The sequence below is a fragment of the Vidua macroura genome, chromosome 6 (genome assembly GCF_024509145.1).
Source record: "Vidua macroura isolate BioBank_ID:100142 chromosome 6, ASM2450914v1, whole genome shotgun sequence".
Classification (NCBI taxonomy): domain Eukaryota; kingdom Metazoa; phylum Chordata; class Aves; order Passeriformes; family Viduidae; genus Vidua; species Vidua macroura.
Genome location: NC_071576.1, coordinates 33,701,284 through 33,722,354, shown reverse-complemented (window position 1 = coordinate 33,722,354; position 21,071 = coordinate 33,701,284). Strand labels below are relative to the sequence as shown.

The window sequence follows — 21,071 nt, the reverse complement described above, 5'->3', positions numbered from 1 at the left end:
AATTTCACTGTGTCTGTGGCTAGTGCTTAAATCACAGTGTGTTCTCAGCCATTGGAGTTGCTACAGATTCAGCTTCTGTGTTCAAATATTTCATGTGCTTTCCTGACCTGCCCTGTGTGCCAGTTTCCTAAGCCAGACACAGCAGAGTGGTGTTAGTAAAATAGGTTCCATTTGGGCTTGTCACATGTTTTCAGAGGGTGACTGTGGAGCAGAGCATGACTTTAAGAGAAGGCAGTCCTGGGCTGGTCCCAAGTCCTCACTAGTCAATAGCAATGTCTGCTTGGCCAGGACATCGATGCTGGGACTTGTGTCCCCTATGTCCCTTTGTTCTCTGTCTCTCAGACAGCATAGTTTGAAGCCTCCAGCATTTTGACATGGAAAAATAAAAAAGAGTAAACATTTCCTGATGGGCTGAACTGGCTGGTTAGCAGTGTTTTCCTCCCAGTTCCTCCTGCAGTGTGTTTCCTGCTATGTTCCCGTAGGCTTTCCTGTCATCAGGATGGTGAAAATCTTGCTGCTACGTTTAAAAAGAGATCAATTTTCCCCCAGTAATATCTGGTAAAGTGTTCTGTGTGACTGCTTTTAAATAACGCAGCAGCTCCTTAGGGCTCCTTTGGACGTGGTTAGAGTCATCAGACTTCTGTCATTGTGCCACTCTCCCCCACAGTGCAGGGCCTGAACCCAACTCCCAGCAGTCAGTGGAAACATTCTCCTTGGTAGCCTTTGGATTAAGTCCAGAAAGTTTGCTGCCTTTCCCAGGCTTTACCTAGGGCAGCTATTCTAACAAGCTCAACACCCTTCCAAAGTATTGCAGATCCCTGGTGCATGTGTCTTTAAGTCTTGCTTCCTTTTTAACTTTTCATAGAAGTTATGGAAAATTAGACTATAAACCTGTAGCACAACCTTTTAAAATAGCAAACAATACTAACAGATACTAGCTCAGAGCTACTGTGCTACTAGGAACTGGAACTGCCTTTGCTAATGGTTCCGACTGAATAAAAGATCGAAGAAAGAAGAAAACAAAAATACCCAACAAACTGGAATGTTTCTCTTTTGCTTTTAATCCTTGGTATCAGTCCCACATCTGACTTCATATAGATAGTGTTTCTTGCTTTGATAAACTACATAAACAGTCTCAAGACAATATAATTAAGATAAAAATAGATAAAAATAGATAAAAATACAAGGTTTTGCTTGTGAGATCAAGACACACTTTAAAGATTGCATCCCCTTAAAGTATATTGTCCCTAGACTCCCAGGCTGAATTTTTGGTGGCTGTGGGCATGGCCAAGGATCATGAGTTTGGAGCAAAGACAGCACGGGAGAGTGCTGTGCTGTCCTCAGCCAGATGTTATGTTGGGTGAGCCAGCATTGCCTCCATCTCTCTTAATGCAATTGCTGGTCTCTTGGGATGTCTGAAACATTCAACCACTGTAGTCTGGAACAAAACTCCTGCTGTAATTATGCCCTATAATAATTTTTAATCTTCAGCTGTCCTTTTTTCCTTACTTTGTTCTAAGATCTCCATCCTGGTCTGAACGCAACATGCTGGGAAGATGTGAACTCCCCTTCTTCGCTTCATTGTACTGCTCAGTCTCAGTGCCCACGTTTGTTGGGTCCTAATCCCTGCTAGGGACTGTGCCCTAGATGCCTGTTACAGCTCCTATGTTAGACAGCCATTGCTAAGCTGTGCTGTACTCCCACCACTCTTCTGGTGCCTTGGTTTAGATGCTTTACACTGCTTTTTACTGTGCTGTCTAGGTGTACCCACTGACTTGGCACAGATCGCTCAAAGCACACCTCACTACCAGTCAGGACTATGTTTACTGCATGAAGATAGGCAATCCCATCACTTACAGTGCATGTGGTGGTAAGTCAGTGCTAGAAGCTTGCAGTGGCATGCAGGTGCCTTGAGGCCCATGAAGATGCTTGCTAATTAGACCCTCCTCTGGCTGTGATGTTCACTGAGAAATAACTTGCTATTCAGTGCTATTGTAGAGGGTTTATCCTATTGTATTCTACTCTTAGATGACACATTCATGCCTAAGCACAAACATGTCTTAAGATTCCAGAAAATACCATCTTCATAATCTCACCACCCATAGTAGCTTTCCTACTTTTGGTATCCAATTAAAAGTAAATGCCAATGCAATTCAATTTAAAATATGGCCATTACCTTAATAAATACTCGTCCCCACAACCACAGGACACAGAGACACTGATCTATACAATTTTTTGTTGTTACTAGTGGTTTCATTTAAACTAGAAGTGAAAAAACTATGGAACCTACAACTGTGCAAATATGTGATGCTACCTAAGAGTTAAAGCCTGGGAGGCGAAATTCCTGTGGTCAACTCCCAGTAATTCACTGAGGATCTGATCATCCTGACACTGCTTGTCTGTGCACTGTTGAAGGGCCTGCAGGTTCAGTTAGCCAGGGAATGGAAGCACTGGAAAGCTTGTGCCATACAAAAGACTTACCTTCTCTTCATTTGTGAGAAAGTGTAGATCTCAGGCCCATCCCAATTGTCTGTGCTGGCTTTACAGAGGTAACAGCAGTAAAAGGTGACAACTCCTGCTACTCTGTTTGTGTGAATGAAAGGGGTAGATGGAGGGAGCAGTTCCACCTTCTCAGTCTCTGTTGTTCTGTGTGGAGGTGGGAGGAAGAAAGGGTGCTCAGGTGGTCCCTTTTCAGGGTTCCCAAAGCTCAGTTCTGTATTTTGCACTTCAGAAGACATTTACTGCTCACATGGGTTAGCAGTGAGACTTTTTTACAGTGCCTTCATGTAAACATTCAGTAATTTGCCTTCCCCCAGATCAGTTAAATCCTTTTATCCAACAATAGGTGTGACATTCCCTGCTCTGACCTGACATTTTATTTATTCCAGAATGGCTGATGAATCTGCATGCAGCTCTCACACAGATTCTCAATTATCTTATGTTTGAGAGTAATGGCAATTATTTTTTTTCTGACCTCCACGAAGCAGTCCATCGCACTCACCCAAACAGCTGCAGCAGTAATTTTGTCATCCATCACTTTTAAACATGTCCTTCAGTTCATGTTTCTTCAGTACCATCCCTTTCTTCACCTTATTAAATATGAGATACCTGGCTCTGTTTTAAGGCCCTGTTTCAACCTCTCCCATTCTTACCTCTGCTGTGAGATGTAAGCCTGCACTTGTACCAGCCCCTGAAGCCAGCTGAGTGCTCATTGCATTTTCAGTTGCTTTCTTGCTCGTTTGTGCTGCCTTGCTTGCCTAGGTGTGATCTGCTATAGACTGGCACAGTTACATTGTTTCCCTGAGGTTAGGCTGGCAGCACTAGCAGCAGGGACCAAACAGAGCAGAATGCACTATGGCAGGGATGTAGCTATTGAGAGAGCAACCTGATGGCTCCAAACGTTGGGAAGTGGGGAGGATTCAGGCCTGTGGTCTTGCATAGGAGGCTGCAATTTAGACATGTTTATGTCACTTGTAGGGGTTATGAACTGTTTGTTCCTTTTTCAGATAGGATCAGTCTTTGTGGCTCAAGTCTCTAGTTTACTATGATCTTGATATAGAAAATGACACGAGGTTGGTAGGCTGTGGGTGTGCTGAGACCACTGCCAAGCACCCTGACTAACACTGCCTACTGACTTCCACCCTCATCTCAAGTCTCACATTGAAGTGCTCTGGAGCACAGAGCAGCTTTTCACCCTGTGTATGGTAGTTCCTAGCACAGTAAGATCCATATGCATCTTCAGGGCCCTTACTTCTTTGGTAGCACGTGTGAATCAGAGTCATCTTGACCCAGGAGCAATTTTCTTAATTTTGGAAAATCTTATTTCAGATGAATTACCTTAACAATTACAGACCTTGTTCAGAAGGTGACTCTTCTGGAGCTGGGAATGACCTCTCTAGAGCAGGGAATTACGCGTTTCACAGTTGCAAATGACTCTGAGAGCTCTGAATGTTGACAGCACATTGTGTCAGGGACAGTGATGACAGCCAAGGGGATAAATGTATTCAAAAATCTTGCTTCTTTCTATATGTTTTATCCAAGAGTTGGTGTTACTGGTGATGGGAGTGAAGCCCAAATACATAGTATTGGGATAAGCATACATATAATACATCTATGCCATGTAGCCTATCCTTTCTGATTCCTTGCTCTTTGACAGGGAGCTCTAAGGCTTCATGCCAGACACTGTTTTGGAGACCCTTTCTTGCTTGAAATGCAGCTATTGTTTCTTTTATCCAAAACATTTGCCGCCATCCCTTAGAAAACCAGATTATTTCAAGATTTTTATGTTCTAGAGCTGCAGAGGCCCTAAACTTTTGCCAATACTTTGTGCTAGTTTTGCAGCATCCATACAGAGCAGTGGGCAATACATTCGTTGTTTCAATTAATCAACCTGTTTACATAGCTCTGTATTTTAAAAACTTGGATAAATGAAGCTGTAACTTCCTCTTCCTCCCTTTCCCATCATCAGCAAAGTAAACAGCCAAAGAGGAGCCACAGAAAAAACACCACCTGTGAATCCTCCCAGGAAGCTCTGGGCAGTCCCAGATGTCTCTGACCCTACACTGCAGAAGGGCTTTCAGCCAGATCAGCTCCTGCACAGCTGGCTCTGTGGACTTAATACAAACTGTCAGGCCCCACACATATTCCTTCATGGCAGAAGCAAGACAAGTCTTCATTGGAGCAGTTGTGTTTGTGTCTGCCCGTGAATCCACCAGAAGGAAGGTGCTTCCCTGACCTGCTTCAAGGTGAAAGAAGTCTTGTACCTTTGGCCCATGCTCTCAGGCCAGAGCTGAGGCACAGCTGCATGTCCTGCTTTGTGTTACGGTGCCAGGTGTTCTCTGTCTTCCCCCCGGCCTGTTCTGGGACTAGGTGTGTGACACCTTACCTCCACGATGAAATCAGTACTGGGTCTGAATAAACCTGGATGGTGAGATATAAAGTGGAAGCCTGTCACCAGGAATATAAGGCTGCTTGTGCAGGTTTTCATCCTGGTGTCTTGGCCGTATCCTGTGCTGAGCAGTTGGAGTTCAGCTTCCAGGAATCGAACAGTCTGGCTTTCAGTGATTTGTTGCTGCTTTCCAGTCTATAAATAGTTGCATCCTAATGTGGTAAAGTGGTTTCTTCCAGTATACCCTGAAATGCTATAAAGCATGTAGGAAATTCAGCATATAAAATGCAGAGACAAGCTCTGTTTAATTTTTGTTATGAGAGAGCTAGGAAGCAAGTTGACATTTATGAACTGATTTCATAGGAGAGAGGAGTATAATGAAGAGTCTTGCTAGTCTGAACTTCATGATAAACTCTAAAAGATCTTTCTTCTAGCTAGTTGATATCCTTGTATAGTTTGGGGGTTTTTTTTCATGGTTTTTGCATGTTCAAAGGGTTCTTGTGTTTTCCTAGCTATTAGTAATACTATGCTATGTATTAGCATAGTATTATATGCTCTCTGGTAACTCAGGAATAAAGAGAGGTTATACTTTACTGATCTGAAATACCAGCCAACTCACTGATTTAATGGTCAGTAGCTTTCAAATACCAGAAGCAGATTCTTTGTGAAATGGTGCAGCTCTGTAGCAGAAGTGGAGTTTAAGGCTCCAGAGGCACAAATGTAGAGGAGAACAAATATTTATCCTGTGTTGGACAGGAAGTGTGCTGGATTGAGATTTCTGCCCTTGCCACTTCAGCCTGTTCTTAGCTAATAAAAGGGCGTGTTCTGGCTCCAAAGCAGTTAACACCATGCACTGGGAAACCACTGTGGAACAGACTTTGGGTTTTTCTTTTTTTTTGTCCTGTCTTCCAGGATATGAGAATTAAAAACTGTGCAAGACACTGAGAACTGTATTCCACTGAGCAAAAATGAAAACTCCTGCACTGAATTTACTTTGCACTTCTGGCAAGTGATGTGCTGCTGATTCATTGCCAGTGTCCAAAAGGATGAATTAGCTGTCAGAAGAGTTTATTTTCTCTATGCAGCAGCTCCTAGCTCCTCTGGACAAAGAAAGACTTCAGTGGAGAGCTTCACACTACCAGTGAGATCCAAGCTGGCTGATGCTGTTACACTTAGGGATAGAGCTCTTACTGCTGTACTGTTCTCATCCTGAGCTGCAGAGATGGGTTTTGGAAAGTGGCTAAAAAGTGACTGAGTTCTGTGTTTCCAAATTGCAGGGGCTGTGCCCCAGGCTTGGTAAATGCAAGTAGACTTAGAGTTTGCTTTCCAATAGAGCTGGCCTTTTAGAGGGGCTGAAGGAATTATATGGGTATTCAGAAGGAATCATTACAAACACTTGCAGCACAATTTCACAACCTCCACAAAAGGAGTTCAGTACTACTAGCATCAGTGCTAATGCACTGTTCTGGCTTAATTGCAGCTGCTGAGTTCCAAGCTGAAAGACAAAATATAGCCCACACTACTTTCTCAAGTGCTATGCCCTGAAAATGGGATGTACCATTATACTGTACTATGCAGTACCAGCATCTGCTCAAAGAACCATCTGGTGGCTGCATAAAGAGTTACTGAAGGTGAAAAGGCAAAGCTCTTCACTGTGCAGCCTTCATCTCATTGAGCATCATACCTGTCATTCTTTAGAGGTCAGCTGCTGATAACGTAACTTGTCAATACAAACCAAGTTCTTTGAGCTACCCCTGTAGCTCTCCTGTGTCCTGGAGACTAGGCTTGGAACTTAAATACCAAAAGGGCTTATCAAATGCCTTTCTTCTTTTCAAAATTGTCATGTGGCTTCAAATGCAAAGCAACATGTAGTGAAGGGATTTCAGGTTAGAAGATGAGATTGGAGAGTATGGCAAATGGTTACTTTTCTCTTAATTCAGGTTAAATGAAAGGCACTTTGAGTGGCTCCCTATACTTGTGATGAGGTTTGTGTAGAGGATCTGCAATTCCTAGAGCTCCCCTGAGGGGAGAGGACAACCATTTTTGAGTATTTTTGGGCATTCTGGCAGACATCCAAGCACACCAAGGAGGTGTAGTATACAGAAGTAGGGCTGTAGTAGGTCTGCACTTCCTGTATCACTATTAAAAACCAATAATATGTATGTGTATAAAGCTTCTGTCACTTGCAGCACATGGGCAAAAAAAATATTCAATGGGCCAGTTGTATCTCATGAACAGCCTTTTTAATACCCAGCTTTCTTCACTAGGGTTGTTGGTGTGGTCTGTTATGTCCAGCCATAGCCTTTCTTGTGCTGGGGTTTGACAGGATCTAGGATTACTTTGTAATCACTACCCAATTAAATGAGCACCTCTTTGTCAGCTTATATCACAAACTTGGGCAGAAAAAGAAGCTGCAACCAAGCCTGTCAATTGAGTCTGTGTTGAGTGTGGGGAGGGTGTTAAGCAGCCACCCACGAGACCCCAGCATTTCTTCCAAGTGCTTTAAGATGTGAAAGGAGGATTCAGAGCAGTAGCATTAGGAAAAGGAAAATCACATGAGACCCTGAGAGGTAATGCTAGTAAATGAGTTACTGCTGAATGAGGGGAAACTGGAACTGGATTGTGGAGCTTTATTTTTCATGGCCTCTCCAGCCAAATCCTTCCAGTTATTAAGTTGATGATGGCCTAGTCTCTCTGTTCAAGTAGCAAGAGAGAGATAGTTGTGGTGGCCATGGGCTAGCATCCTCCTTAATTGACACTGTATGTTCAGCTTCCAGGCTACCAAGGTGGAAGGGATCCCATTATGGGCCAGCTGGACTGCTTTATTAGTAATCCTATTGCTTAAAAAAAAGCTCTGTGTGCAGTTTTCTGCCTGCTATAATAAACTATTAAATGTTATTAGATGGTTGCATCAGTCCTTATTTCAGATAATTTAAATAAAATTCCTTTCAGCATGGACTTGGGTGTAAAAGTTGTTGCAAGAATTGGCTGCTTTGTCCTGGCAGTCCTGTGAGGAATGTATGATGTTGCAGTAAGCAGGAGCCACGGAGGGTTTGCATTCAGGCCAGGCAGGGAATGCAGCCCAGCTGTGCAGTCAGAAGCCCGGGTGCACTGCTAACTACATGACTAGCAGAAGAGCAGCACTTGCAGCTGGGTAAATTGATTTTGTTTTTCAGCCATGTATGAAGTATTGTTTGAACATCCTGCTTTCTTTTCTGGTGACTAGAAAGGGAGTCCTGCTGTCATTTCTCCTACAACACTAGAAGAAAGCCTGGGCTAGCACCCATAGCTTTCAGCCCACTCAAGACCTCGCTTGGCAGAGCACATGTGTAGACAGCATCAAACTGTGCTACTAGACTGAGATTTGTGTGCTAGCAGCTCCATCCTCCTCTTAACAGGAGCCAGACCTTTGTGGACAAATCTCAACAGCAGAGCTGTGTTGAAGTATTAGATTAAAATTCATCCCCAGCATAAACACAAGGAATGAGGGTGCCTTGGTGGCTGTGAACACTGCTGCTCTTTGAGCACAGTGGTGGTGGTCTGGAGAGGCAGTGCTCCAGTGAATTCTTCTGCTTAAGCCAGACCTTTCTCCTGTCAGAAAAGAGGCAACGAGCACTGCTCTGGCTCAGTTACAGCTTCTTCAGGGCTGTTACACAAATATGGCAGTCTCTTGGCTGTGTCAGAAAGTTTACATTTACATGGAAAGCAGGGCTGTGTGGAAGAGTGATTTAGCAAGGGGAGAAGAGCATCTGGAAGGGTCAGATAAAGCTGGAATGTCACTGTCACAGCCACAAAGAGATGAAGCTGACCATTTATTTATTTTTTTAGCATCTGTCATTTATGTGGCTGTGCTAGCTTCAACATTTACACTGCTAAAATTGCTCAGCAGCTGAAGTGCCTTATGACTGCCTTCTTTCAGCAAAGAGCTCTCTAGATTTGCTCCAAGTAGTATTGGTGCTGCTGCTTTTGAGGCAGAAACATTCTTTAAACTTTAAAATGTTCACTTACCGTCCTGCTTCCCTAGGTTTCAGGATTTCTGCCTGAGCCACTTTGGTACCAGAAAGGTACTCAGATTGGAAATAAGTGTGGAGGGGAAAGGTTATTGGCTTTCAGAGTCAAAAGCAAATGTTGGGGAAGTGCAAAGAATACCAGAGAGTGCATGTGTGTATGCACAAGTGGTATGGGTAGGTTAGCAGTTGACAGGGCTGAGAGACACCTGGAAAGACCTAGCTGAAGACGACATCTCATTAGAGTTTTGGTTGCAGGACTAACTATCATCTGGCTGTTGTTTTAACTAGCTCATGACAGGGAAAGGGTTAATACAGTGAAAAAGCAAGGACTTTTCATGTTGTGTCAAGAAAAAGGGTTTGCATAACTGTTAAAATAGGTGTGCAGGTAGCCTTGCAGAGGATACCCCAACAGTAAATATGCTGAGGCAGCAGAACAGTTAATCATATTTGCTTGCTTTTAATAACATTTGTTTTTCTTTTTATTATCTGACAGGTTATATTGTGGTAGAATACCAATGTGCTATTGTTTGTGCAGGACCTAGCAGACAAATAGCAAGAGTTGATCTTGATGTCAGGGATCTTGCTGATTAGGCTGGGATGTAAAAAGAAAAAAAACAACACAAAAAAAAAAAAACAAACAAAAAAAACCAAAAAAAAACAAAAACCAAATTGTAGCTAGATAGGAGCAGGGAGTACAGAGAGCAGTGATGAGAAATGCATCTATATACATGCAAACACTCGTGCTCCTTCATCAGACATCTTCCATAGTGAACAGTGAACAAGAGGCAGACCTACAGGGGTATCCTGGCAATCTGTTGTGTCCAAAAATAAAATTGAAGGTACAATATATGGAAAGATCCAAGGGCCAAGAAATGCAGCTCTGTTTGCACCTCTTGTGCAGTTGCCACAGAAAATTTATGGTGTGAGGTTTCTGTGCTATTATTTAACACTAAGTAGTTTTCCAGTTCTGAAACTTCCATAAGCCTCAAGGTTAACAGACTGTTTGTTTTCTTGTCTTTGGGAGAGGGAATTAGAAGTAAGCAGGAGAATGATCTGCAGACTTCTGTGTCTGCAAACAGCAAGGAAGAACCTCTGCTGTTCCTGCCTGACAGCGTATTTCTGCCCTCTGAACTGGGTGCAAGTCACCTCACCACAACAAATGCAGGTGTGGTGGTTTTTTGTTTTTTTTTTTCCTTACCTGGCAGCTCCCAGGACCAGGCCTGCACCAGAAAGGCGGCTGGCTGCTTTTGACAGCCCTTTCCAATTTTGAAACCTGTTTGCTGGTGCCAGGCGGCACAGCAGGGCTTAGCTGCCACCGAGCCTATTGCCACTGGTAGCTGTGACTCAAGGCGTGGGGAGGAGCTGCTGTGCTGCCCAGAAGGTGGCTGGGGTGAGTGGGAGGTTTCAGTAGGTTTCCTAGAATAACAAAAAGGATCCTGTGCAGATGCATGAAGCCAAGTCACTAAAAATGGCTCTAAACAAGACTGCCAGGATTGCAAGACTCAGTGGACAGTGAAAATTTCAGCTCTCCCTTCTCTTGCTTCCCTCTGCTTTTCTGATGCATTTCTCTAGGCTTCTCCTATCTGTCAGATCTCTTTCCAGTTTACTGCTTTGAAGTATGAAGGTATTTTACCCCTCTGCAGGACGTACAGTAAATGCAACATAAAGCTATTTTCTGATGATAGGTATTGCTTTGGGTTGATCTGTGGTGAATACAGTTTGTGAGTCCCACTGCAGTTATTAAACACATTCATAATCCTGCTTTCTTATACAGTGGCCTAATGCATCCACACTGGGATACTGGTTGTTGCTGTTCACATATGCTGTTGTGCTGCTTATAGTGTTGTGCTTGTTGGAATTCCTGTGGGACCTGAAGATGCCTTGAGAAAATGTCTGTGCATCTGGGAATTGTCTCATAGAAACTGTGTGCTCCATCTATTCACTCTTCATGGTCCATGTTCTTGAGAAGCTGAAGTGTCCATTCTGCAACTCATGGCTAATGGCAGTGTTTGTGGAATTGTGTCACTTCAGCCTGAGGCCATGATGAGATGGAGATGGTTCCACTTGAGAAGTTGGTGCTGGTTCTGGGACTTTGTTTCCTACCAAGCCCTAGGTGACCCTTGCAGCAATAAAAATACTCTCACTGATCTAGTTATCCTGCCAGGCTTTTTAATAAAGCAAAGTTTAGAAAATTTGTAATTTGCATTTAACTTCATCTGTGTTTCTTGGAAGTGTAGAACTGGTGACTCTCTTCCACCCTCAAACTGTGCAGAGGGATGCCCTGTATAGCTGTATTGGACTTACCAGTGATTTGAAGCAGAGATGTCTGATCTGCTTTGGGCTGATGGAGAACAAAACTGAAATGACTTCAGAGAAGTCAGACAAGAAATAAATTGCAGCCTTGTGGCCTGTGAATTATCTCGGGGTTCCTCTTCAAATTGACATGAATTTTGTAATGTCACCCAGGGCCAGACACTAGCTCAAGGTATTTTTCTTTGTCTGCTTTCCAGATATGAGAAGGAGGTTCATGGGCATCCACAACCTTTCTGACAAAACTTGCTCTCATACTTTGACATGTGATGATGATGTAGCATTTGAAAGCATATCTTCTCTCATTTGCCCTTTCTGGAAGAGTGAAGTAGCCTGGCTTGAAAAGGGAGCCAAATACATTAACCTCTCTTCTTGTAATACAGTTCAAGCAGTAGAATGAAGAAAATAGCACCAAAAGTATGTACTGCAGGATACAGGGCCCTTTCCAAATAAAACTATTCTTATTAAAAAAAAAAAAAAACAACCCACCACCTCTTTTTTTTTTTTCCTCAGGAGATTAATAATAAAAAGCAATAAAAGGTGCTTAATTACTTACTCTTATTTTTTCCAAGCTTCCAAATCTGGAAGGAAACCAGGCCATTTTGAAAAAAGAGATCCCAGACTTTCACAATATGTGCATCTGTCCAAAGGGCCATTGCCATAAAAGTATTTACAGCTGTGCTGTTACCCTGCTCCATTCCATTGTCCCAGTGGAGAACAAGGCCAGAGCACAGCAGTGGTAGGCTTGGCAGCTGTTGAGCAATGTTTTTTTCAAGGAAATGTTCTGCCACACTCTTTGTGGTCTGGTGAACTCAAATGAGAGCAGGTTAGTAGCGAAAGCCCAGCTTTGAGACAATGAAGAACAATCATGTTGCCATTTGGGGTAATCTTTCTTTTGAAATTCCATGCATGGTATAAGTAGTAAAGCATTTCTAAATTTTTAGTGTGCTCTGATTCAGTATTAAATGAGTCCTTCTGTGGTTCCCCAGCAGCTTAAAATGGATGGCTGCTGTGGTCCACTCCACCCTTCTGCTTGGCCCTTCTGTGCCCAATTTTCTTTTGTAAAGGCTTGTTAAAATTCTGCTGAACTGCTTCCATGCACTACTGAGCAGAGGACCAGTTTTAAGAAAGTAAACAATTTTCTTTGCTGGGTCAGTGAGTTGAATTGGCTCCCACATCTGGGAGAGGGAGGGAAGACTTTCCTTGTGGTAGTACTGAGCTTTTGGATACATTCATTTTTGAGTAACCTCAGCCTTCTATTTAGAGGGTGATAGAGGGGTTATCAGGTTGTACAAAGAAAAGAGTTTACTTGGTCTGCTATTCAAACACTGGGAAACACATTCATTAGCACTTGAACAAACTTGTCCTCCTGGTTGCTACCATTTACTCTTCAAACAGTAGTTTTGTGTCAAACAGCTTCTGCAGATGAGAATCAGCTCTTTGATTCACCTAAGTCTATGCCACACAGAGGTGTCTGACATGTTTTATATTTGCTTCTTGTGCTTTGACCAGCAAACCTTTCTCTTTCAGACTAGTTCACATGGTACTCTTTTGAGGTAACTCCTGTCACATCTCTTGGAAGAGATGGTCTCTCTCCCGTCAGTGCCCCACAGGCCCATTGTTCAGAGCATGGGCTTACAGATTGCAACCACAAAAAATGTGTTGTCATCTGTTGTGGTGAAATTAATTTCTCTCACATGACAGATACTTTTGTCTTGACTAGTTAAGGTCAGAAGGTGCTTTCAAAAAAGAGTTTTGTTTAGCCTGTATAGTACTGGCTGTATTGTAGTTTGGACCTCAGTCTGTCCTGCACTTCAGACTCATATTATTATTCCAGTGGTGGTGCATGGTAACACTAATTACAGAGTGCTGTGATTTTATTTTTGAGATGGCTGCAATGATGCTTCTGCCAGAGCCTCTCAGGTAGTGGCAGTTTGGGGCTGTGCTAGACTGTAGTGTCACTAAGTAATGGATGCCTGTATCCTCGCTAGGACCTGCACTTCTGCTGAGATGGGTGATATTATCCTTGTTCAGAAAGTATTTATCCCTCCATGTGATGGGGGAGGAAAGCTGGGATGATCACAAGAAAGGGAGGTCTGCTTAGCAGGTAGTCAGTGAGAATGGAGGCAGCAGGACATATGCTACTGGGATGTGATTTATGTGGCTGAGGAGCTCAGCATGCTGTCCTTCAGTGTCTCAGGGTTGCTGGGGATGGAGTAGACCAGAGGCAGTTGAAGAATGGTTCTTTTTTTTTCTCAAGCACCTCTCTAGAGACAAGATCATCTGGAATGTTGTTCTCTGTTCTCCTTCGTATTAATATGTGTTATCTAATACCACTGGAAGTCTTTAGCAATCTGAGCACTTAGCATGCTTAAAAATCGTTTTCAAGGTATTCTAAGCCAAACAGAAAATGAGAAGCCTCTCCAGAACATCAGATGTGCTAGAGCTGTAAAATGACTGTCTCAGATTCCCTCTGCTGCAGAAACATCCTGCAACTTCTTTGGGTGTTTAGAGGTGCAAATGCTTGTGCTCCACAAGGACATTGGATGGAGAGATAATAACTTAATGAGCATTTGTTATGGTACTTAACAGCACTGATTTGGTTGGGAACTGTTGTTTGGTTTGTGGGAAGATTACTGACTGCTTTTTTTTTCCCCCTTCCTTTTTCTGTGTTTTAGACATTTACAGCATGGTGTAATTCTCACCTCCGCAAGGCTGGGACACAGATTGAGAACATAGAGGAAGATTTCAGGGATGGTCTTAAACTCATGTTACTTCTGGAAGTCATTTCAGGTGAGAGAGGTTCTGTGTGGTGCTGCCCATGCAGGGTACTGATTGCAAGGGTTGTAATGCTGCAGTTTTTGCTGGAATGGAAGAACAGCTGCTTCCTGATTCGGAACAAATTTCTCCCTAACGAATATATGTCTCCAGCACTGGCCATTTTGGAAGGTACTCCAAAGCTCATGGCCTGTGCAGGCTGCCTATTGCATTCCTGCTCTGGCTTCTTGGCTTTTCTCTGCCTGTCAGGAATGCACAGCCTCCTGTAAAGATCCAGGCAGTGGCTCTTACTGCTTGGCAGGGCTGATGAAGCAGCTCTGGGAAGTGTGGAAGCTGCACTGGGAAATCATACCAGAGCCACATGGCAGTGGGAGTATGATAGAAGTTACTGGAAGAAGGGAGTAAATCTTATGTGTCATTCAATTTCAGCCATGACTCAAGTTTTTTTTTCCATTCTAGTTTCAATCTGAGCTCAATGCTCAAACCTTCATGGGAGGAAAAAAAAAATCCCGAAGAAAAGCAAAATCCTCTGAAATAGAAGCAGTGTCATGAACAAGTTAGGTCAGATTTGGTATTACTCTGTGTCACAAATGGCCCATTACTAGACAGTTATCTCCCAGGGATTATTTCATATAAGAATTAATCCCTTTTAATGTGCTCATGAAATAAATACCTTAGTAAAGTGTTGTAGGAGGGCTTGAAGGAGGGCAGGACTGTATTTATCAAACTGGGGTTGTTCACCCCAGCTCACAGACTTTGTTTTGATGGCTTTTTGAGCCAGTTGCAGCAATTCAGTGGCTTGAATTCCTGACCTTGGTATATTTTCCAATTAAACGGCCATGATAGTAGCACTCAGACTGCCTTTCCTATGTCCCTTTTCTTTCATTACCTCCCCTTTTTCCATTTTATGCAAAGATTCTGTCAGTTTATGGTCAGTGTTTTTCAAGAAGTTACGAATATAGAGTGAAATCTCAGGGAGTTTGCCCATGCTGGTGGTTTGGGGGGATTTGAGTTGGAAACACTGTCAGACCTTTGCAGCATGCACATTGTTTCTGGGGTGCCTGTAAGAAATGAGGTGGCAGGGTCCTGTTAGTGTATTTTCTGTATTTGTGTTCCCTCAGAGAGGCAGGTCTGCAGCCTGGATGCTGGGCCTTGATTAGAAGCTTAGCTTCTAATAGCTGAATTGGAAGACAGGGGAGAGAAGGATGTGTAGGAGAGGGCAGATGAGGCTTGGTGCTAAAGCAGAGGACCTTGTATCTCATGCTGCTTAATTTCCTTGCATCATCTCCCACTCTTCCTCTGCTGTTGTCCCTTTGGTAGCCCACTGGCAAGGCCTGTCAGATCCACCTCTGTTTGAGAAGAAGCCAGCGGCTTCCAATTGCGGTGGCGTGGGCATGGCACATCCCTGTCCCAGTGCAGAGCAGCTCTGTGCCTGCAGCCTGCTGCTGCATGACCAGTGGGGGACAGCTGGGGACTGCATCCCACCAGAGGCCATGGTCCTTCACACACTTAAACTGAGCATCCTTTCCCTAGAGGCAGCAGGAGCTAGAATGCAGCTCTCCTAAGCGCAGTGGCAAAAAAAGAGAAATATAGCACATTTTTTCCTCATTTCACTTCCATCATGGCAGTTCCCTTATCCATTGTGAGCCCCACTGCTCATACAGAGCTTCCTTCCAGCTGCCAGCTCCTCTAGCAACCCCTTAGGGTCCATAGCTGGGGAAGTAGCAGCTCATAAGGGGAGCAGTGTATGAGGGTCAGGAGTCTCCTGATGTTTGGCAAGGGCTCACCTGTGTGTTTTTGCCACGGTTCCCACTCATCATCTGCCAAAATGGTGAATCTCTGGATGGCTCTTAGGCCTCCAGTTCCAGCTTCTGGCCTCTCAGCTCTTGGCTCACACTTTCTTCTTCATGTATTTTGGGGCACTGCAGAGCTGCTGATGGGAATTTGGCATGGGCAGGATCACTCTGTCATGCTGATCTCCTCTAACCCAGAGTATGAGGCCCTAAGAGCTTTCAGCCATGAGAGTGCTGGGCCAGCTTGCTGAGAGCCATGTGGAGCTGAGTGCCTCCTCCACCTGGCTGACATGTGGGAGTGAAAGAGCACTATCTCCCTCTGCCCCTGCTGCAGGGTGGCTGCTGCCACTCTGCCATGGCAGGAGGGATGGAGCTTGCCTCAGGGAAGCTTCCGGAGACCCTGCAGTGGAAGAAGGACTGCCACTGGGACTGTGGGAAACCTGTTTCAAGGAGGGAGACCCTCCCATGTGTCCCTGGGAACACATTGGTGCCAGGCATCTGGGGCAAGTAGGAAGCAGTTTTCCCATCCAGTGCAGTTTCCCAAGGTATGGGAAGCAATGATGGTCTGGAAGAGGAGGGTGCTTCAGTTTTACTCGGCGTGGTGCCTTCTGGTGGTGAGCTGTGCTGCTGACAGGTCCCCTTTCAGCCCCACAAAAGCCCCTTGTTCCCCTGTCACTGTACAGCGGGGGAAGTTCCATGGACTGTTCTGGGACTTCCTCATTGCAGGTCCTCTCTGATTGGCCTCTGTGGTTGGAAGTAACAACCGCAGCCCCCCTTAGAAACTGCCCCAAAAGATACACTTTCATTTTTCATGATATATGTTTCCTTCCCCTGACAAAGGCATTTTAAAAATAATACTACAAGACTGAAAAAGGCTGAACTTACATTTAGTACTTTTAAAGTAAAGTTGTAAGGTGCTTATTTTCCCCTTCAAACAGTCAAAGTTACTAATTGAAATTTTTCCCAAATAAATTTGCAGGGAACAGCTTCTATGCCAACACATCCTTGCATTGCTTTGCTTTTACAGCACAACCTTGGGCTAGCACATGAGAATCAGAGAATGGAAGCAAGTAGTAGACCATTTTCATTTTGTCAGCTAGGAGAAGTACTGAGAAATGAAGCCAGTAACACCAATAGCTCAAAGTAGAACATATTTCTAGCAGGCTTCCTTTTAACATTCTGCATCATTAATAATGTATGGCATGGAACCTGATGATGCTTTTTTCTGGAAATCTAAGTCTCAAATGAAGGAAAGTCTGAAGGAAATAGTCATTGGGTTTTGAAAGCTAAAAAAGTTCACCGAGAAAGGATTTGAATCTGAGAGAGGTTTGCAGTCACCATCAATGACTTGAGGATCTTGTGGCTGTCAGGGGGAACAATCCTGCTCTCCCCAGCCCCAGGGAGAGCAGTTCAGATGCTCCTCACTGCACTGGTATTGCACATGTGGCCACAAGGTGAATTGGATCAGCTTGCTATTCCAGCTGAAACCTGATCGCTTGTCTTTATTTTTCTTTTTTGCAAGGCTAGTTTGCAGTCACATTGAACTGAAGGAACCCACATTGAAGGAAATGGCTGGGCTTTAGCTGGCTCAACCCATTTGTTGACATGTGGCTGCGTAAGACTGCTTAAGTCTATTGTAAAATTACACAGTAAAATGTCATTTTGAAACTGTTGCAAATAACTGTCACCAAAAATGCTTCAACTTTTCTTTAGAATTACTAGCATTATCCAAGTGGAAAAATAAAACAGTGTACTGTGCCATGTACTTGAGGTTCCATTAAAACAAAAAAGTTGGGTTTTCATTTTAATCCTAGGAAGGAGGCAGTACCATAAAATACACCTTTTAACTTAAATTGTCAGACATTGTTTTCTTTTGAAAATGAATCTGGTTTTATCCTTTAGTGTGAGAGATAATGACACCAGTTTATAGTAACCACTGAAACACTTTTAAAGGATTGGAAGTTCCAGACATTTTTCCTTTAGAGGGCATGGTTGTGGAGATACTATTCTCTTCTCTGTTTTAGCTTTTCCTCACACCTGTGTTAGGAAACAAGCCAAGTACTTTTCCTTCTCACACTTAGACCTCAAATAAAGGGTTTGAGTCAGCTTACATTGACTTAAAAATTCAGTTCAAGATAAAGCTGAAGACTTTTGGAACTGAATACATCAAGTAACTTGCCTAGACTTGCCCATTTGATCTCCTTTTAATTACACCTTTTTAAAGTAGAAAATCAGCTTGGGTTTTCTTTAGATTGTTTTTGTATTCTGGAGCTTGTGATCTGGATGTGGATGTTCTCTTCATTTCTAATGTTGTTGTGTACAGGTGGTTCCTGAAATCCCATCTAATTATATTTCTGTTTGAGGTTTCTTTGAAAAGTCCACCTGTCCAAGCTTTAATTTGCTTACTCTGAGTGCTTGGGTTATTAAAGTAGACTGTAGTTACAAGCAGCCTATCAAGAAGGACATGACTACATTTAATGTACCTCTTTCAAATAAATAAGGTTGGAAAGTGCTTTTCCAAATCTACCAGCTTTGTTGCAGTCAGGAGCTGGGTGTTATCCTAAGACTGATTTCTATCAGAGATTAACCTGTTCTTTCCTCAGGGCTAGGCTGCTTCCTTCTTTGTGCCTCAGTGTAAACATTTAAAATGCTCTTGTGTAAAAGACCTAGTATAGAGTTAGAAATACATCAAACTTAATGGAAAGGAGTTGATGTGACAGTCCTTACAGTTATAAAGCCACTTTGCCAAAGAAGTAATTTTATTTCCTGTTACAGGCAGTTTTGGCCATTCAGTGGAGAGACTAGAGAGGTAGGAGGTCTGAATCTTGGCTGGGGGAAAGAAAAGGCAAGGTACAAGATCACCCTCATACTTGACTGTAGGTAGTCCCAAGGAGAGATTTGCTGTGTAAGTTGGGTGTTGCAAATGCTGGAGGAGAGCTCCTCACCTGTCTTTGTTGGGGATGGGGGAGTTTGTGCTCTTTCCAGGCCTTGTTATCTGTGGCTAGGGGAGGCTGGTTCCATCGCCAAGCTCAGTGGAGATTTAACAGATTTTTTTCACTTCTGATGCAAACCTACTCTGAAAAGGACAGGTTCTCTGTTACTAACTTATCTGTGATGCATCAAAAAGATACTTTTCTGTCTGATTCTTTCTGGGTGTGCTTAAACGGTGAGTGTGGCTGTCCCGAAAGGATGCAGGGAGGTCTACTCTCTGCCAGGCTGGGCATGGGGAGCCACACCACAGGAAACATGCACCAGGGAAGAGCAGGTGCAGAATTGTTTTCTAATACTATTTTTTTTGCCTCTTTCTTATTAGGTGAACGTCTGGCTAAGCCTGAAAGAGGCAAAATGCGAGTGCACAAAATATCCAATGTGAACAAGGCCTTGGATTTCATTGCCAGCAAAGGAGTCAAGCTAGTGTCCATTGGAGCAGAAGGTAAAGGAACCATCTGATTTTTCTGAGCCCAAGCTGTGCTTAGCCCTTGCCTTTCTTTCATAGCAGCATGTCATTTCCCTTTGCACCTCCTTAGCCCTACTGTGTTCTTGTAGAATAAACAATTGAGTTAAAAATGGGATATAGTAGGCTTTTACTCTGGTTCTAAATCCTATCTTCACACCAGGCTGCCAAACCTGATTTCCATTTGGGATTATTGGTCCAGTCATCCTGCTTTTCTCCTGGTTCTCATGAGTTAAGGAAAGCTTTGAGCAATGACAGAAACAATTTAATTGAGGTATTTCTCAAATGAAGAAAACTCTGAATTGAAGCCAAGTGCAGTCCCCAGCACAGGACAAAGACCCCAGAGGTTCCAGTTGTCATGGCTTCCAGGTTTCTGGTTGTGCACCCTACATAGCTGGATGCTCTGGCTGGAAGCCTTTTATCACTGTGTAGAGACCAGTGTGGTCTCAGCTTGAGGGATGCCCTCAAGAACTTGCAGATCATGCAGAAAGCAGGCAGCTGTGTAGGATTTTTGTCTTTTTAGCAGAGGTGGTGGGTATTTTACAGATATGTCACCCAAGTCCCAGAAGGGCTTAGAGGTTTTCATGACACTTTTCTCTGTTCTGGATCTGTTTGTAAGTCCTTCCTGTGGATTCAGGTTGTCATTGTTGCTGTGGAGACTCTCTGCTTCTGAGATGTTTCTAGGTTTGTCTTTACAGTGACCATGGAAGATGAGGGAGGTTTGTTATCTCCCCCTTGCAGATGGAAATACTTGGTTTCTCTAGGGAAACTCATGACACAGCCAGGAAATGAGCCCATGATACAGTTTTGGATGTGTATTCCTTCTTTGGGAGAGTCCTGGGGCTACAGGGCTGAGCTCTGCCTGTTCTCAGCTCATGAGGTCATTGCAGTCTTGGCATGCTGTCCCCAGTTCTGAATTTTCAAGCATTCTCTTGGGGTATCTTCAAGACCTGTACCCATCCTATGGTTCATTTGTTCCATGTCAGATCAGGCAGATTACCTCAGCCACTGCAGATGCTTATGTTTGCCGTACTAAAACCTTTACCTCAACATACTGCTTTAACTTCATGGAGACTGGAATAACTTAGAGCTAATGTCAGGGACATTGCAGATGCCTCTTCACTGTGTTTGGTATTGGAGAGCAAAATGCAAGAGGTCAGTGGCTGAACTATACTGATATTTTGCATGTAAAACTTTCCTTCAAATTTCTCAGCTTTTTCAACAGTAGCAACCTTAAGCTATTGCTGGCTGTGAGTACTGTTTATAGAGCACAAATACATATCTAAGGTCATTTTGTGCATCCGGTGTCTGATACAATAGTCCATATCTGCATAGGACCCTTTTCAGACTAAAAAACTGGAAGCTGGATCTGGACCCAGAGATCGTCTACCTTAAAATAGCTCCTATTTTCCAGAGTATATGTAAACCTTATCTTTCTTTCTTCCTAAATTCCCCTTTTTTTTTCCTTCTGATTCTCTTCTCCCTGGCACTAGTTTCTCTTCTTTTGAGGGATTTCTTTTTTTAAACTCTGTTCCTGAGTCAGCTGTGACTGCATCTCACAGCACTTAGAAATAATTTGCAAGTCAAATTATCTGTGACCAAAGATTACCAGGGCCTACTTATTCAGTATGGACTCAGAGCAGTTACCCTGTTCAGAAATAGGCTGAAGTGCCATTTTGTGACAGAAGTGTGATCCGTATCAATCTTAATAGTGACCTTGAACTCCCCTGCCAAATGTTTCCTGGCTTTCCTTTGTCCTGGTGCCTATGGAGCTACATGGACAATACATATGGCTTTATTTAAGCTAGCAAAGTTGACAAAGCACTGCAGTTTAGTCT

General features: G+C 43.5%; 1 protein-coding gene across 5 annotated transcripts in view; it reads left to right on the top strand.

The window, feature by feature from the left end:
• Positions 1-21,071, top strand: part of ACTN1 (actinin alpha 1) — an 86,982-nt gene that overhangs the window by 27,024 nt on the left and 38,887 nt on the right. For all 5 annotated transcript variants that reach the window (XM_053979792.1, XM_053979790.1, XM_053979791.1 and 2 more), the window contains exons 2-3: positions 13,887-14,001; positions 19,093-19,212. In XM_053979792.1, the coding sequence (XP_053835767.1) occupies positions 13,887-14,001; positions 19,093-19,212 (235 nt within the window). The remainder of the gene's footprint in view (positions 1-13,886; positions 14,002-19,092; positions 19,213-21,071) is intronic.